The sequence below is a fragment of the Heliangelus exortis genome, chromosome 1 (assembly GCF_036169615.1).
Source record: "Heliangelus exortis chromosome 1, bHelExo1.hap1, whole genome shotgun sequence".
Taxonomy (NCBI): domain Eukaryota; kingdom Metazoa; phylum Chordata; class Aves; order Apodiformes; family Trochilidae; genus Heliangelus; species Heliangelus exortis.
The window spans coordinates 2172995-2191774 of record NC_092422.1 but is presented as its reverse complement, the minus strand read 5'-3'; the positions used below and the strand labels follow the sequence as shown (position 1 = coordinate 2191774).

The 18780-nt window shown below is 47.8% G+C and overlaps 1 protein-coding gene across 3 annotated transcripts in view; it reads right to left on the bottom strand.

The window, feature by feature from the left end:
* The window catches only part of GDPD5 (glycerophosphodiester phosphodiesterase domain containing 5), a 233522-nt gene that overhangs the window by 16504 nt on the left and 198238 nt on the right, over positions 1 to 18780 (bottom strand). For all 3 annotated transcript variants that reach the window (XM_071764477.1, XM_071764297.1, XM_071764395.1), the window contains exons 9-13: positions 14289 to 14371; positions 11346 to 11496; positions 9875 to 10093; positions 5775 to 5932; positions 1254 to 1401 (exon numbers count right to left, since the gene is read on the bottom strand). In XM_071764477.1, coding sequence (XP_071620578.1) covers positions 1254 to 1401; positions 5775 to 5932; positions 9875 to 10093; positions 11346 to 11496; positions 14289 to 14371 — 759 coding nt within the window. The remainder of the gene's footprint in view (positions 1 to 1253; positions 1402 to 5774; positions 5933 to 9874; positions 10094 to 11345; positions 11497 to 14288; positions 14372 to 18780) is intronic.

The window sequence follows — 18780 nt, the reverse complement described above, 5'->3', positions numbered from 1 at the left end:
ACCTGGGAAGATTGCATCACCCAGACACTTCAGGATGCAGGAAATCAAAGGATTTTTATGCTGCTGGTGTGCACTCAGAGCAGAGGTGGAAATCCAGCAGATGGGAGAGCCCTTAGAGGAAGGTTCCAAGAATCAGCAAAGATGTTTTTTGGGAGTAGAAAGCTGCCAGTGATGTGCAGGCAGCTCCTGGCAGCTGTAGCAGAGGACAGATGTTTGCAGCAGCACAATTCAGGTGACAAATCTCTTCTTGCCAAGGGATTCAGGCTTTGTAAAACCATTTCCAAGTCTTCAGCTTCCAGCAGGGTGAATTTGTGCAGGCAGACACAAGCAGGAGGTTAAGCCAAGGCCACGGGGCAGAGATTTTCAGCCATCCAGGCAGTGGTCTTGAGGCCCCACCTCCAGCTCAAGATGCAGATAACTCATACAGGTTAAATCCTCTTTGTGCTCACCTTCTTCTCCCCTTTCCCAAGCCAGATCTACCAGCACAGCAGATAAAACCTCCTGGCCTACCCCCAACAAGATCTGGCAGCATAAAACAGCCCCTCCATCACATGTGCTACCATCACAGCTCTTGTTTTGGGAATAATTTGGGAATAATGCAACAATTTCATGACTTTCCCTCCAAGCCAACAGGAATATTTGTTTGGTTTAGAGGCACAAAGTTCTCGGGGAACTTTCAGAGAGTTTACTGGGTACATGATGGGTAAGGAGGCTACCATTGGTCTCTGGTAGTTCCTCATCCAGGAATGGTTTTAAGAGATAAAACTTGTCCTCATTTAGTATTAAAACCCAGGAAAAAGCTAGTTTTGCAGCCTGGCTAAAATAATAAAATAAAATAATAATAAAATAATAAAATAAAATAATAAAAAAAGAATAAAACCAGGTTTGCTGGTTCACTTTGTGTGTCTGCTTCTCCTGCAACTCAGCAGCAGCTCAGAAGATCCAGAGAGCTGGTTCTTCCATTGGAAAAAAACTGTACAAACTACAAGGGTGAAATGGGGCATGCAACACGATGCCCAAAGCTCTCAACCTCTGCGTGGGGAGAGATGAGGTCACCAGAAGGAAGAGATTGTGCAAGGAGAGCATTGATCCATCACCACCTCAAGGCTCAGACTGGGAAACCCCTCAAGCCCAGTAGCACCTTGAACCCATCCCACCACCTTGCTTGGAGAAAACCCACGGTCAAGAGCCACCTCTCCACTGCATCCCCTCCTTCCAGGGCTTCCCAGCACCTTCCCAGGCATCCTACTTACCATGAGCCAGATGGGAAAAGGCACCTTGAGAAGGATGTGGGAGCTGTCAGAGGTGACCGACTGGACACCAGCACACCAGAGGATGGAGTACAACCAGGGCTCGTTCACAGTGTAGAGATTCACACTCAGGTTTGCCATGGTGTAGTCCCTGACAGGAGACAAAGAGGGTGAGATCTGAGTCCCCCAGCAACCATCAGGCCCTCATCTTCAAGAGGGAGAGCTCTTGTCACCACCACCACCACAGCTGGGGTTGAGCTGCATGAAATAGTTTGGGTTCTTTTCAAACAGGGCAGGGACACTTCAGAAGCAACCCAAGGGTGTTGCAGTCAAATGGTTGGAACTTGAAATCTTTGTCACGTGGGGCAGTGAGCATAAGTTGGTCCTGGTGACATTCCAATTGAACATAAGAGGACAGTTTTTCACTCTGAGGACAGTCAGACATTGGAATGGTCTCCCAGGGGAAGTGGTGGATTCCCCCAGTGTGGAAAGTTTTAGGGCTCAGCTCGATGGGGTGCTGAGGCACCTCAGATAAACAATAATAATATTATTACATATTATTATATATATTGTTATTCTTAATATTATAATATATTGACATTAGGAAGGTTTGAAGAAATAATTATTATTGGAAATAATAATAATTATTATTAGAAATTATATTAGAAAGGTTTGGAGCAGATGATCCTTACGGGCCCTTCCAACCTGACATTCTATGATTCTATGATTCTTTCCTCACCCCTTGGATGCTGTCTGACCCAGCCCATCTCAGAGCCTTCCCCAGACATGATGGGCAGGGAATGTTTTTGCAGCAATTGCCTCATCCTGTTGCTGGAAAATGAACATCTGGCTCCGATGCCTGCAACACTTCATAAGCAATTTACTTAATTGCAGACTGACAGACTGCATTTCCAGCATCACTTCCTACAACTCCCATGCCCTTGTTTTGGGGACAGGCAGAGAATTACAGCTTCCAGTCTGCTCAGCTCATTTTCCAAGATATTAAAGCTGCAAGCTGGGGCACAGGAGCTGTCAGCAGCAAACCAGGCACTGATAATGGACTCCCTGAACCCATCTGATTTGCATTAATTGCTCTGTTTCCTTATCTGTGAAGCAGAAGCATCACTAATCTGCCTTGCTTGGGAAGCAGAGAGATTAATCCTTGCAATTCAGTAGCAGCAAAGCCCTTTGAGGTGGAAGGCAGCTTGACAAGATGTGGACAACTCAAAGCTCACAACAGGATCAAGCTGCTCCAAAGGCTGAAGGATTCCCAAAGGCAGAGGTGGTGCCACCAATGTCACCTCCTCCTTTAGGGAGGGGCTGAGGAAATTGGGTGTCCTAGTTTGGGGCAGGATAAAGGGGATTTTCTGTCTTGGACTTCTGCTTTCAGCTGAGTCTCTTGTAAGCAGCTGCACTGCTGAAATGAACAGCAAGTTTCTCAGGCAGTGGCTGCTGCTGGGACTGATCCCACTCCATGGTTACAGTTCCAGCTGGAGCCTGGGGTGCAGAACCAGGGACACTGCTCAGCTCTGAGCAACATTTTGCCCTCCAGAAGGAGAAAAGGAGTCAAGAGGTCCCACCTGGAACCCTCCTTTGGGGAGGAAGGGACAAGAGAGATGCCAGAATTGAGCAAACAGAGGATTCCATCCCATCCACCTCATCCTCAGGAGAAATTGGAGGGATCACCAGGGTCAAGGGTTTTTTTTCAGCTTCTGGCCTCCTGCCCTTTCCTGCTTCCCTTTCTTCACCCGTCCTCTGTTTACTTGGGCATCCTGGGAGGATCCCATCCCTTCCTCTGCCTGTGCTCCTGATCCATCCCAGCCTGAATCTGTGTGTTCCTGCCTCCAGCTCCCAACTGCTGCTGACTCCAGGATTCCAGCCTGGATTTTCCCAGGGCTGCCCTGCAGCCTCGGTGGTGACGTGAGAGTTCTTGGGGGAAAGGGGGGAGGAACCTGGGATCCATTTTCCTGTCTATTTCTATAGATTGAGTCATTTTTCCTATTTCTCATTCCTGTTTCATTAAAGCTGTGTAGTTTAGTTCCCAACCCATCAGTCTCTCTCCCTTATTCTCTCTCCTTTCTTTATCAGGGAGGGGGATTAATAGAGAGCAGCTGTTAATTGCTTTAATTGCCAGCCCAGTGTTAAACCCTGACATTGGGTTATCCACAGAATCACAGAATTGTTGGGCTTGGAAGGGAAATCATCAAGTCCAACTTCCCATGCCAGAGCAGGGTCACCCAGAGCAGGTTGCACAGGATGGATTCCAGGTAGGTTTAGAATATCTCCAGAGACTCCACCACCTCTCCTGAGCAGTTCTCTGCTGCTCTTACAGGAAAGAAATTCTTCCTTGGGTTTTGGTTGAACCTCTTGTATTCCAATTTGTCCCCATTGCCCTTTGTCCTCTCACTGGACACAACTGAACCCCTGGGGCTTGTTGAGCCCACTCTGGTTGGTGCTACAGTCCTGCATCCCTGGATTCCTGTTTTGTCCCCCCTCTACAAAAAAAAATGTGGACAGGGAATTCAGAGGGAACTCAGAGAAGAGTCACAAGGATGAGTGAAGAGCCTGGCATAGGAGGAGAGGCTGAGAGAACTCAGAACCACTCTGAGTTCTTTTCTGAAGAAAAGAAGGGTTAAGGGAGACCTCATCACCATGTTCCTGTACTGGAAGGGCAGCTAGAAAGAAGATGGAGATTCCCTTTTTACAAGGAGTCACATGGAAAAGATGAGGGGTGATGGGCACAGGTTACCCCTGGGGAGATTCTGATTGGACACAAGAACATTTTTCACAAGGAGAGCCATCAGCCACTGGAATAATCTCTCCAGAGAAGTGGTGGACTCTCCAACATTGGACACTTAAGATTTCTCTGGACAGAGTCCTGGGCCATCAAGTCTAGACCAGGCTTTTCACAGGAAAGGTTGGACCAGATGGTCCTTCAGGTCCCTTCAAACTTGTATTCCAAGATTTTATGATTTGATTTGGTACCACAAGGACTGCTCATGGGACTCCACCTGCTGTGTCCAGGTATGGAGCAGCCAACATAAGAAGGATATGGAGGTGTTGGAACAAGCCTAGAGGAGAACCTCAGAGATGATCTGAGGGCTGGAGCCAGGCTGAGAGAGTTGGGGTTCTTCAGACTGGAGAAGAGAAGGTTTTGAGGTGACCTTAAAGCACCTTCCAGTGCCTGCAGGGGCTCCTGGAAAAGCTGGGAAGGGACTTTGGACAAGAGCATGGAGTGATGGGATGAGGGATAATGGATTTAAATTGGAAGAAGGGAGATTTAGGTGAGATATTAGGGAGAAATTCTTTGCTGGGAGGGTGGTGAGACCCTGGTTGTCCAGAGAAGCTGTGGATGTCCCTCGTATTCAAGGCCAGACTGGATGGGGCTTGGAGCAACCTGGGCTGGTGGGAGGTGTCCTTGTCTATGGCAGGGAGCTGGAAATGGATGATCTTGAAGGCCCCTTCCAACCTAAACTATTCTGGGATTCTGTGATAAGAAACACTCAGGTGGCAGGTCTGATTTTGGAGACAGTTGAGGTGGGATTGATAAGAGGTAGGGGCTGATGAGCTGGGATAAGTCAGAGAGTTTGCATATGGCCCTCTCCTTGAGATAGAGCAAACAGGGGCAAAACAAGCAGGAATTATCCTGCAGGTAAAGCAAAACTGTGGTTTTAAGGGCAAGCAACTGGATTAATTGCTAGCAGCTATGGAAAGACACCACTGGGTTAATCTAAGTAGGACCATGCTCTCAAAGGGCTCAGTTCTTCCCCATTTCCAGCCCCAGTGTAGAGCAAAACTAATCCTTTGAAGATACTCTTTTTTCTGAAAACCTGCTTAATTTTTGAAGTATTTCTCTGGCAAAAAAAAAATAAAAAAAATAAAAATCAAGTTCTATAAACAGAAACACTCTACTAGAGACAACCCACCCCTTCTAACATGCAGCATGGTTCAAATACAGGCTCAAGCAGAAGGAGGAGAACTCCACATTGTGCCAACCTCATTAAGGAGACCTGCCCAGACTAAATAGCTGACACTGAAATGAATCCTCTGCAAAGAGAAATTTCTGAAAGCACATCCAAACTTGGGACTCATCAAAATTCTGTGGTGTCAACTCTGGAGGAGACAAACAGGAGCAAAGGGCAACTGCTAATGAGGATGAAACAGCACTTGGATGTACTCGGTGTGAAAAGCTTTCACTTTTTCCAGAGCTGACAGTGTAATAAGAATCAGAGGATCCATAGGTTTGTATTTCAAAAAGGATCATCATAAATTAGCATGTGAAATGATTAAATTCAGCTGCTGGCTCCTAGGGACAGCCTGGGTGCTGGGTGCTGGGTTGCACAAGCACACCCTTCGAAGAACAAAGTCATCTGGGAAGCCACCTCGATGCAGACAAGGTGGGATGGTCAGAAAAAGATGCTGAAGGGCCAGGAATTCATGCAGGGCACAAGGATGTCCCAAACCACGGGAGAGGTGCCATGGAGCACATGGGCTGTCAAGCAGTGTCCAAGCAGAGGGCTGTACCTGACATCCTCGTTTGTCACCTTGGTGTAGCGCAGGTTGAGCTTCACGATGCCCTTTTCCTTCAGGTGCTCTGCATCCAGCTTGAGGCCAGAAGTCTGCTGGAAACCTGGAGCAATCTCCCTGACCAGCTGCCTCTCCATGTCTGGCAGCCACATCACCTGTGGAGGGTGCAAGAAAGAGGAAAAGCTATGGCAAAGGTGGTTCACAAAGCTGAGGACCCAAAGCCAGAACAAAATCACTTGAGAGGTGGCCTTGTCTTGGTCAGGCAAGTGGTCTGGGGGACACTTACAGCCTCCTACAGTCCTGGTTTGGGGCAGGATAAAGGGAATTTTCTCTCCTGGATTTTTGCTTTCAGCTGAGTCTCCTGTAAGCCTCTGCACTGCTGAAATGAACAGCAAGTTTCTCAGGCAGTGGCTGCTGCTGGGACTGATCCCACTCCATGGTTATAGTTCCAGCTGGAGCCTGGGGTGCAGAACCAGGGACACTGCTCAGCTCTGAGCAACATTTTGCCCTCCAGAAGGAGAAAAGGAGTCAAGAGGTCCCACCTGGAACCCTCCTTTGGGGAGGAAGGGACAAGAGAGATGCCAGAATTGAGCAAACAGAGGATTCCATCCCATCCACCTCATCCTCAGGAGAAATTGGAGGGATCCCCAGGCTCAAACCCCTTCCTGCTTCCCCTTCTTCCCCTCTCCCTCTTTGCTTGGGCATCCTGGGAGGATCCCATCCCTTCCTCTGCCTCTGCTCCTGATCCATCCCAGCCTGAATCTGTGTGTTCCTGCCTCCAGCTCCCAACTGCTGCTGACTCCAGGATTCCAGCCTGGATTTTCCCAGGGCTGCCCTGCAGCCTGGGTGGTGACCTGAGAGTTCTTGGGGAAAAGGGGTGAGGAACCTGGGATCAGTTTTCCTGTATGTTTGTATATATTCAATAATTTTTCCTATTTATCATTCCTATTCCTTTTCATTAAAGCTGTGTAGTTTAGTTCCCACCCATCAGTCTCTCTCCCTTATTCTCTCTCCTTTCTTTATCAGGGAGGAGATGGGGGATTAATAGAGAGCAGCTGTTAATTGGTTTAATTGCCAGGCCAGTGTTAACCCATGACACACACCTTTAATCAAACATATTTCAAGATTGTGATTGAGCCCAGAGGACTGTAAGGCACAAAATCTTGGGGTTGAGGCCACGGACTCATGAGAAGAGACATGGGGTATCCCTGAAAACCTGTCCTTCCTACATAGGTTCAGGGCACAGAGAGAACTGAGGACACAAGGCAAAACTGAGCAGTACAGAGAGGATACACAGGAGAAGCCTCTCATGATCCCATAGAGAAAAGTGGGTTTATTCACCCTCTTTTATCAGTATTACATTTATGCCAACGCAGGGCAAATATTTCCCAAAATTCATACCAACATTGAGGTTCTGGAATGTGTCCAGAGAAGGGGAATGGAGCTGGGGAAGGGTCTGGAGCAGAAATCTGAGCAGGAGCAGCTGTGGGAGCTGGGGGTGTTCAGCCTGGAGAAAAGGAGGAGGAGGGGAGAACTTCTGGATCTCTGCAACTCCTTGAAAGGAGGTTGGAGCCAAGGGGATTTGGTCTCTTCTCCCAAGTAACCAGTGATAGGATAAGAGAAAATGGCCTCAAATTCAACCAGGGAATGGTTAGGGTGGACATGGGGAACAATTTCTTCTTGGAAAGGGTTGCCAGACCCTTTCTGGGTCTGTGGTGGAGTCCCCATCATTCCTGGAGGGGTTTCCAAGCCCTGGAGCTGTGGTGCTGAGGCCATGGGGCAGTAGTGGCCTTGGCAGTGCTGGGTTCAGGGTTGGACTGGATGCTCTTTCTGTCCTTTTCCAACCAAAACAACTCCATGATTTTATACTGCCCTTTGAAAACACAACAAATTGATCACTGAACTTGCTGAGATGTAAAGTGGACCCAGGAACCATCTGGCCCAACCAGAGGATCTCAGTCCCACCACCAGGTGTTGCATTGCTCTGATCCACGTTTAATAACTCAGTGCCACTCATCTCCCAAAACATCAGAGCACCACAGATATTTCTGGGTATTTCAAGCTGGGTATTAACAAGACATCAGAGCAGCAGAGATGCAGCCATTTGCATTTAATTTTTTTTTAATAGGGGACCATAAAATCAGGGTGAGAAATATCACTCCACAACTCCATACAGATATTTCAACTCTTTCTCCTGCTCACCATTCCAATACCTAAGGAGAACACATGGTCCTCCCTTGGATCCAGCCAACTTGGCAGAGGCTTGTGGAGAACATTGTCACTGAAGCTACATGGTTAGTTAGAAATTGGGTGGCAGTGGCTGTCATTAGACAGATGGAAGCTAAAAAAAGCTCCTCCTAGGCCCATCACAAGTTGGTCCTGAGCTTGTTTCTGAAGGTGGTTGCACCTAATTGGTCCAGATGAAGTATCTGAGCTGCAAATTATGTAGTCACCCTACTTGCCATCCTCACCTCCACCAGTCCATGGTCACAGGAGAGCACAAGACAAGTGAAAGGACCAGGTGGGTCACAAAGAGAAGTTTTCCAAGGGATTTCCAGAGTCCCCAGGTCTGGGTGCCCTTCTGACACATGGCAAGTGGTACTTATCCTCCAGGAGAGATGATGGCACCAGAAGGAGCTCCTGATGGGCTGGATAAAGAGGTGTCCTCTGTTTATGGGGCCAGAGAGGACATAATTGGCTCTGACTGCAACAGCATTTTGCGCCAAATGCTTGGCACTACCCAGCAAGGACAATTCTGGGGCAGAAAAAGGAAGCCTGGAAGAGATCTTTGCAAGTCCACAGACACCTTTTTGCAGAACTCCCCCCCCTCCTTATCTCCTGGATGCCCATTTCTCCTCCAAGCAGAAGGTGACTCCAGGCTGAAGCGATTGCTCAGGGAGAAGGATTATTCAACACCAAGGAATCAAAGGGAGAGGGAGGGTTTTCTGCTGCTCTCAACTGGCCTCCAGGTCTCAGACTCCTCTCTGAGGCTTTTATCAAGTTGGGTGGTGGGAAGGGATCTCAGGAGATCTTTTACAAGGCCATGTAGAGACAGGACAAGGGGGAATGGTTTGAAACTGAAAGAGGGGAGATGGAGAGGAGATCTTAGGAAGAAATTAGTTCCTGTGAGGGTGCTGAGCCCCTGTCCCAGGGTGCCCAAGGAAGCTGTGGCTGCCCCATCCCTGGCAGTGTCTCAGCCCAGGTTGGATGGGGCTTGGAGCAACCTGGGCTGTGGAGGGGTCCCTGCTCATCCAGGGGTTGGAACTGGAGGAGCTGGAAGGTCCCTTCCAACCCAAACCAGTCTGGGATTCTGTAATTAGGCAACAAGAAGGCTCTGAGGAGACCTTATTGCAGCTTTTCAGTATCTGAAGGGGGCTACAAGAAAGCTTTTGAGGATGTCAGGGAGGGATAGGACATGGGGAATGGATTCAAACTAGAGAAGGGGAGATTGAGGTTGGAAGTTAGGAAGAAGTTCTTCACCATGAGGGTGGTGAGAGCCTGGCACAGGTTGTCCAGAGAGGTGGTGGAAGCCCCATCCACCCCTGGAAGTTTTTAAGGCCAGGATGGATGGGGCTTGGAGCAACCTGGGCTGTGGGAGGGGTCCCTGCCCATGCAGGGGGTTGGACCTGGATGATCATGAAGGTCCTTTCCAACCCAAATCATTCTGGGATTCTGAACAACCTCCTTGCCAGGAGAGCTGCTATTGGGTCTCTCTGAGGTCTTTTCCAGGATGAAGAGACAGTTCCCTCAGCCCCTCCTTATCTGTTCAACCCCCTGACCAGTTTGGTGGCCTCTGCAGGACTTGTCTCAGTTTATCAACATCTGTTGAGTGCTGGTGAGCCCCACACTGACCATGATTCCTGAGGAAGAGGAATAATCACCTTCCTCCAGCTAATATCCTTACTGCTTTGAGGTCAGCCCAAGATGCTATCAAGACTCTGGGACCAGCAGCCAGGATACAAATTCCTTCAGCACAACTTCTCAGCATGAATTAGCATTTCAAATGAAGTGTTGAGATCCATGAAATGAGACATTTATGGATTCGGGGGAGTATTTTAGAGTGATTTTAGAAACATCACCAACCCCACGGAACTCACAGCCTGCTGCCGAATTCCCGATGCCAGGATGGTTTCCAGGGTGATGTTGATGTAAGTGCTGTAATAGGGATGAGCTGGTGGCAGGTCCTGGAAGTTGAGGATTAAGGATGTGTTGTCCTTGATCACCTCTAACATATCTGCCAGCTTGCAGACTGACTGGTTGGCAGCTTCCAAGTAGTCAGACCTTGAGAGAGAGCCGGCTGTCCAGAAAGGGTCATTCTGAAACCAAAGCACATCCTGGCATTAGTGCCACAAATCCCTCCAACACAGGTGAAGACCCTTTCCTATCTCTTGGCAACAGTGGAGGATGCTGGCAGATATGTTGGATGAGTTTTTTGCAGCTTGCTGAAGCTCTGTGCCTCAGTTTCCCCCACCCATCACACCAGCTCGGATCAGAGCACTGGGGAAGCTGCTGTGGTTTCAAGGCTTCCACCCAGAGAGCTTCCAGCAGGCATCTGAAGTGGTACCTGAGCTTGAATCACTGCACTAATTCCTCAGCAAACCCCTTCCAAGCTGGCAGGAGTGTGCCAGAGTTCTTCAGCCCTCCAGACCACAGCTAAAGCCCTCAAAAAAGGGTCAGAGAGCAGCTTGGCAAAAGAAATTCCACCTGCAATCTGGTTGCACTCCAAAGGATGGATCAAGCCCATCCCATGACAATTCTTCCTTCCCTGGACTTTGAATGTTGAATATTTCTTGCTTTTCCTTTATAAAGGCAGTTGTCCCCAGAAATAGATTTTATAAAAAGGAACAGCATTTAACACCCTGTCTTTTCTGTTCTCTTTATGACCACATCCACCTTCCTTGGGGTTTTGAAGTTCTTTGTGGTGCCATTACAGCCCTTTATTCCAGGTGGTGGAAGAGGCACAGAAAGGGAACGTGTCTTTTGTCCCTTATGAGGAAAGGCTGAGGGAGCTGGGTCTCTTTAGTTTGGAGAAAAGGAGACTGAGGGGTGACCTCATCAATGTTTTCAAATATGTAAGGGGTGAGTGTCAGGGAGATGGAGTTAGGCTTTTCTCAGTGGTGACCAGTGATAGGACAAGGGGTAATGGGTGTAAATTGGAGCATAGGAGGTTCAAGTTGAATATCAGAAAAAATTTTTTTACTGTAAGGGTGACAGAGCCCTGGAACAGGCTGCCCAGGGGGGTTGTGGAGTCTCCTTCACTGGAGACATTCAAAACCCACCTGGACACGTTCCTAGGGGATGTACTCTAGGGGGCCCTGCTCTGGCAGGGGGGGTTGGCCTAGATGATCTTTCAGGTCCCTTCCAACCCCTAGGATTCTATGATTCTATGATTCTATGATTCTTTTAGACCAAGTTTATCAGAGGACAGAACTAAATGTGGTTCTTGATTCTTGCTCTACCACCCAAGAGGTGGATCTACAGCTCTCCACCTCAAAAAAAAAGTTTAGCCAGGAGCTTCCATGCCATGGAACAACAACTCCAGGACAACTTCTCCATGGCCATACACACCTGTAGGAACCACTCTCCAGCATTCAGCTTTTCCAGGTCAGTCCAGTTGAACAGGGAGGGATGTTCATAGGCCCTTTCTGGAAACACTTCTTCCACGTTGGTTGTTCTCCTGAGTGTCTTGTCGTGCATCAGGAATGGAATTCCATCATAACTGCAAAGAAAGTCAGAGGCCCCATTACAGGGGAAGGTGGACAACCAGGTACAAAAAAATCCTAGTAAAATACCAGTTCCCAATCCAACTTTTCTCACAGCTTCACATCAGAATCAATATAAAAACCTTGACCCACCTCACACATCCCTGGCACCCCCAAATCCAGTTGAAGTGAGATGCACACAGAAGAAAAAGTCCCTTAGATGCCTGCTAGAGGTTTGCAGTCATTCAGGGGCTGGCATCACCCTACCCATCCTTTCTTCCTCCCTGCTACCCCCAAAAAAAAAACATCTAAAGAGCCAAACTCAGGTCACTTGGACAAGAACATCAACCCTGAATGGTCTCAGCAGCCCCAGCTTTCTCCAGTGTCTGTTGCTCCCATTAATGTCAGAGGTTTCCCAAACCCTACACACAAAAACCCCTCTCCTTTTCTTAATAGCAGATGATGAGGAAGATTTCCAAAGGCTCTCAGACAATGTGGGAACTTCATGTTCCTGGGCTTTCAGCAAAATGCAAGGGCTCCAAAGCACCCAAATTGCTCTGAAATTGCCTCTTCCAGTTGAAAATTGGTGTCAGGAAACAGCCACGCTCACAGGAGTCATTAAGTTCATGCATCTCAAACAAAACCTGCCTGTCAGATGAAACTAAAGAGCCAAATGAATGCCCTGTGGGCTTCAAGTCATTTAGATATTAGAGGAAAATGGATCTGGAAAACCTAAAACACTCTTTCAACTTTCTTCCATCACAAATTTTTTGTGACTGGATCAGTGGTAACACCACACAGGACAGGGAAGGTTTCTCCCAAGGGCAGAGGAAGAGTTGTCCACATTTAAAAATCAAGATAAACCCAGCACAGCTGGCCTGATTATAATAACATTTTCCAAAGCAAGATCATCTTCAGAACAGGAGATTTAGCTAAGGTCTGGAAAGGAGATGGGGTTTAAAACAAATCCTGTTTGAGTCAGGAGACAACCCAGAGCACTCACCCCTCAGAGCTAGAGGGAAAACAAAAAAAAAAAAACAACCACCCCAATATTAGATGATGGAGAACAAGAGCTTCACCATTCCCTTATCACAAAGGTCACCATCAGCTTTATTTGCTAATTCTGGTGTGAACTCTGCCAACTCCTTCCTGCCCCAACCCAAAGCAACATGCTGGCTCAGCAATACCCCACTCAGCAGCATGCCTGAAAAAAAAAACCTAGAAGGGTTTATTTTGTTGTTTTTTTTTTTTAAGGCAACTAAAAAGATGATGCCAAGCAACTGCAGAATTAAGAGCTTGGAGTGATTAAGTGAGATGCCTTCACATCTTGTATCAGAGCATCACCAGAGGCTGCTAAGCCTTAACCAGGGTGCAGAAATTCCAGGAGACACTCAACATCTGCTCCCTCCTGCCTCATCCTGCCCCTCCTGGAGCTGCCCAGCACCACCCCAGGCAAACCACAATGTATTAGCAGGCACAGGTTGGAAAAAAGAAGTCAACATTTCCAAGGATGGGGCAGCCACAGCTTCTTTGGGCAACCTGGGCTGGGGTCTCACCACCCTCCCAGCAAAGAATTTCTTCCTAAAATCTCATCTCAAATTCCCCTCTTGCGGTTTGAAATCATCCCCCTTCATCCCATCACTCCAAGCCCTTGTCAAAAGTCCCTTCCCAGCTTTCCTGGAGCTCCTTAAGGCACTGGAAGATGCTCTAAGGTTTCCCAGGAGCCTTCTCCAGGCTGAACAACCCCAACTCTCTCAGCCTGACTCCAGGGTTAAAACCCTCTGAGCATCTTCGTGGCCTCCTCTGGATTTGCCCCACTCTCTGGAGTCATCCCAAAGGAACAGTCAGTGACATCCCTGCATTACAGATGAAGACAGCTTGCAATTATGGGATATGTTCACCACAACAACCCATGGCAATGGCAAAGAACACAGACAACCACCTAGAAAAGACCCACCATGGACTGGGCAATCAGCAAGAGTCTCAGAACAATCTGCACACCACCTGCCCTGGTTTGGGGCAGGATAAAGGGAATTTGCTCTCCTGGATTTTTGCTTTCAGCTGAGTCTCTTGTAAGCAGCTGCACTGCTGAAATGAACAGCAAGTTTCTCAGGCAGTGGCTGCTGCTGGGACTGATCCCACTCCATGGTTACAGTTCCAGCTGGAGCCTGGGGTGCAGAACCAGGGACACTGCTCAGCTCTGAGCAACATTTTGCCCTCCAGAAGGAGAAAAGGAGTCAAGAGGTCCCACCTGGAACCCTCCTTTGGGGAGGAAGGGACAAGAGAGATGCCAGAATTGACCAAACAGAGGATTCCATCCCATCCACCTCATCCTCAGGAGAAATTGGAGGGATCCCCAGGCTCAAACCCCTTCCTGCTTCCCCTTCTTCCCCTCTCCCTCTTTGCTTGGGCATCCTGGGAGGATCCCATCCCTTCCTCTGCCTGTGCTCCTGATCCATCCCAGCCTGAATCTGTGTGTTCCTGCCTCCAGCTCCCAACTGCTGCTGACTCCAGGATTCCAGCCTGGATTTTCCCAGGGCTGCCCTGCAGCCTGGGTGGTGACCTGAGAGTTATTGGGGGAAAGGGGGGAGGAACCTGGGATCCATTTTCCTGTCTATTTGTATAGATTTAGTAATTTTTCCTATTTCTCATTCCTGTTTCCTTAAAGCTGTGTAGTTTAGTTCCCAACCCATCAGTCTCTCTCCCTGATTCTCTCTCCTTTCTTTATCAGGGAGGGGGGGGATTAATAGAGAGCATCTGTTAATTGGTTTAATTGCCAGCCCAGTGTTAACCCCTGACACCACCTTACCTCAGTACAACATCAGCTTGGACTCCATACATCTTCTGCTCCACTGCCTTCTGGAAGGACATAAGAGTGTTTTCTGGTGCCAACTATGGGGGGAAAAAAAGCAATGAGAGATTAGGAGTCAGTTGAAATTTTTATGAAGCAGCACCAGGGAGGAAGGTTCAGAGACATTAGGGAGCCAAAATAATCTTTTTTTCAGAGATTACCCAGTGGGCAGTGGCACTGGAGTACCAGTGAGTACCAGAATTGCTTCTTCCTGAAGTCTGAAGGTGACCAATACAATTGACTCCAGATTTTAATGCAGAATTATTATGACTTGAAATCCCAGAAGCCAAACTCCCTTGAGGTCTCCTGCAGAATTAGTGTGAGAGATTTTCTCACCAGCCTGGTCCCCCAAGAAGTGGTTTGCTGGAGATCCTGGGATTATTTTAATTGGAAAAAATTGGAAATTTAAGATGGTTCCAGCCATCAACCCAGCACTGCCAAGACCACCACTAAACCATGTCCCACAGCACCAGATCTCCAAATCCCTCCAAACATGGGGAATCAACCACTTCCCTGGGCTGCCTGTGCCAACGAAATCCTCAGGAAATGGGATTTAATGGGATGTCAGTGCTCTGCCCATGGGTTGTATCTAGAACAATTTAAACACCTTTGATGGTCTTCATTCTCTTGCTTTCTTTTGCAGTGATTACAGAACCAGTACAGATGGAGGAAAGTCCAAATCCCAGGGTATTTATTATCCATGGAGAACGACTACACCACAGGTTTTGTAGCACACATTTTCTTTCCACAGCTACTCAGTCAATAACCTCATCTATTACTCAGTCTAAAAATCAGTTGATTTCTCTAATAGCAAATGTTCCAGACAGTTTAAACAACTATTTTTTTTTTTTAAATAGCCTAAAGCCGAGGAAAATTCATCCCTGTGGCTATCACAGGGATGGGCTCCAATTTTATTTTAAATTCATTCCTCTTGGATGGAGTAGATGGTAACAGAATTCAGGTTCAAAACCAACACAGTGTGAAGACAAATACTCTGTTTTTCTGCAGCCCCAGGTCCCGTACAGCTACCACCAAAATATCCCTAGAAAAACAAGAAATCAGAAGAGAAGAGGGAAGGAGGAAGAAGGGGAAAGGGGAAAGGGGAAGAAGGAGGACAAGAAGGAGAAGGAGAAGGAGAAGGAGAAGGAGAAGGAGAAGGAGAAGGAGAAGGAGAAGGAGAAGGAGAAGGAGAAGGAGAAGGAGAAGGAGAAGGAGGAGAAGGAGAAGGAGAAGGAGAAGGAGAAGGAGAAAAGAAAGGGGAAGGGGAAAGAGGAAGAAAAGAAAGGGGAAGGGGAAAGAGGAAGAAAAGAAAAGGGAAAAGGGAAAGGAAAGGAAAGGAAAAGGAAAAGGAAAAAGGAAAAGGAAAAGGGAAAGGGAAAGGGAAAGGGAAAGGGAAAGGGAAAGGGAAAGGGAAAGGGAAAGGGAAAGGGAAAGGGAAAGGGAAAGGGAAAGGGAAAGGGAAAGGAAAAGGGAAAGGAAAAGGAAAAGGAAAAGGAAAAGGAAAAGGAAAAGGAAAAGGAAAAGGAAAAGGAAAAGGAAAAGGAAAAGGAAAAGGAAAAAAAGGACGGGGAAGGGAAAGGGAAAGGGAAAGGGAAAGGGAAAGGGAAAGGGAAAGGGAAAGGGAAAGGGAAAGGGAAGTAAAGGAAAAAGGAAAAGGGGAAAGGGGAAAGGGGAAAGGGGAAAGGGGAAAGGGGAAAGGGGAAAGAGAAGGCAAGGCAAGGCAAGGCAAGGCAAGGCAACTGTGGAGAGAAAATCTGGCAGGTTTTCTGCACTGAAACAGGGGAACATAAAAATAAAGCTATTTTTAAGAAAGAAATTGATTTTTTTTCCAATTCTGCTTTCGGTTTAGAGCACCTGTAACATCCTGGCTTTCCACTCATCTCTGCCACCACCAGGCTCAGTAAGTTTCCACCAAGACACGATGGGCGTTCACACCCCATGATTTTCAAGAATAACTCAGGCTTTGGAAAGAAGACAAATTAAAAACAAAGGCCTAAATGCACCATGCAAGCAACACTCACAAGAAAAACTGCTCAAGACTTCGAGTGTCTCTGGGAATTATTAATTTTCTTATTAACTGATGACCTCATAGGGCCAGGTCAGCAAAGCTTTGGTGTAAATTTATCAGACCAAATGTCATCCACAACCTTCAAATAGCTCCAGTATCTCTCTACTGAATTCCTCTGGCTGGAGCAATGCATTAATAATAGCTCTCTTTTTTTATTTATTTCTTTTTTTGTTCACTGAAGACAACACAGAGGCATCTTATCATCCCCAAAAAAAAGCTCCCAATCAAAGGCTGACTTGTCTGGGAGAAGACAGAGGCAATGCCTCCATCACACCCTCTTGCCCAGCCCAGCCCTGGGTCACCCAAGGTCGAGCTGAAAGAATTTTTGGCAATAGATTCACGATGCCCAGAGCTGGCAGCAGGGAGCAGCAACCACAAAAAAATCTAAAGAGCCCATCCCAGGCAGAGCTGTGCCATCTCCTGGGGTTGCTTTCAGCATCTTGGGTTTCAGCCCCACCAAGTAGCTCAGGTTGCTGCAGGATAACACTGGAAGGTGATCCCCTGGCTGCAGGGAGATGCTCAATATTTGCTTTCAGGGAGTGCAGCAATCACAAGGAGATGAAGTGTGGGGTGTTCAGGGAATGTCTCAGCTCAAGATGTGGCACCACGTCCAGCAGCAACAGAACCCAGGCTTCTAGAAGTGTTTTCTTAAGAGATGTGGAGAGACAAGGGAGAGAAAAGAAAATTGTGTTGATTTTTGGCAAGCTGGGCTAGGGGGAGGTGTCCAAGGAACTGGATGATCATTAAGGTCCCTTCCAACCCAAACCATTCTGTGATTCTTTGGCAAATCATCTCTCAGGCTAAAGGAAACTGGAAAGGGAAGGTTGGGCTACAGTTCCTAAGCAATGATTGTAAAATCTTTGGACAAGGGCAGGATGACACTTGCTGTATGGCAATGGGAGAGCTCATCTTCCAGGAATAGGGAATGTCTTTCCCAATCAAAATGATTCTCAGAGCATCCAGTCCAACCCTGAACCCAGCACTGCCAAGGCCACCACTGCCCCATGGCCTCAGCACCACAGCTCCAGGGCTTGGAAATCCCTCCAGGAATGATGGGGACTCCACCACTGCCCTGGGCAGCCTGGGACAGGGAATGACAACCCTTTCCAGGGAGAAATTGTTCCCAATATCCAATCTAAACCTCCCTTGGCACAACTTGAGGCCATTTCCTCTTGTTCTATCACTTGTTCCTTGGGAGAAGAGCCCAAACCCCTCCTGGCTCCAACCTCCTCTCAGGGAGTTGCAGAGATCCAGAAGTTCTCCCCTCCTCCTCCTTTTCTTCAGGCTGAACACCCCCAGCTCCCTCAGCTGCTCCTGGAGCAGTCTGGAGAGGAGAAGGCTCCAAGGAGACCTTATTGCAGCCTTCCAGTATCTGAAGGGGCTACAAGAAAGCTGGGGAGGGACTTGTGAGGATGTCAGGGAGGGATAGGACATGGGGAATGGATTCTAACTGGAGGAGGGGAGATTAAGATTAGATATTAGGAAATTTTTCACTATGAGGGTGGTGAGAGCCTGGCACAGGTTGTCCAGAGGGGTGGTGGAAGATTCCCCATCCCTGGAAGTTTTTAAGGCCAGGTTGGATGGGGCTTGGAGCAACCTGGGCTGTGGGAGGGGTCCCTGCCCATGGCATAGGGTTGGACCTGGATGATCATAAAGGTCCCTTCCAACACTGAAAATTCTCTGATTCTCAGTCCTGGGCCTTGGTATCAAGCAGCATTTGATATTTTATGGTCTATACACTGTTTTGGACCTGGATGATCTTAAAGGTCCCTTCCAACTCTGACAATTCCATGATTCTATGATCCTCATAAGACTTAAGGGCTATTGAAGGCAACCAAGTGTGGCTACAACATTTTTTCACTTCTGGGGAGATGGACCACAGCAACCAAGGTCTTCTCATGTCTTCCCTCTCCTCATGTCTTCCCTGGACATCAAACTCCAGCACAACAGAATCCTAACCCAGAGAGGGCAAAGGCTCTGCTGTTTGAGAACAAGATTTTAATTGCTTCTTGCTTCTTTTCAGTTTATTTTGATTTCTGCATGACCAGAAATGGTTGGACACCTTGGTTGGACACCAGGCCTCCTCTGATGGGTTGGTTTGAGATGCAGATGCAGGGGAGCCCCCAGCCTCCATTTCTGGAGGTATTTGAAGGAAAGACAGAGCCATCCAGAAGAGAGGTAGCACATCCATGTACAAACAGCCTCCATCAGCAGGACTGGGGAAAAGCAAATCCAGACAGAGCTGAGGCTGCATGAATGAGGATAATAACCCCAGGGAGAGATGATCCCAGCCCCAGCAGTGGAATATCCCACTCCTGCTTCACCTCTGTCCCTTACAGAGCCTGCAGACCAAGCTTCACTCTTCAAGAAGGACAAAACTTT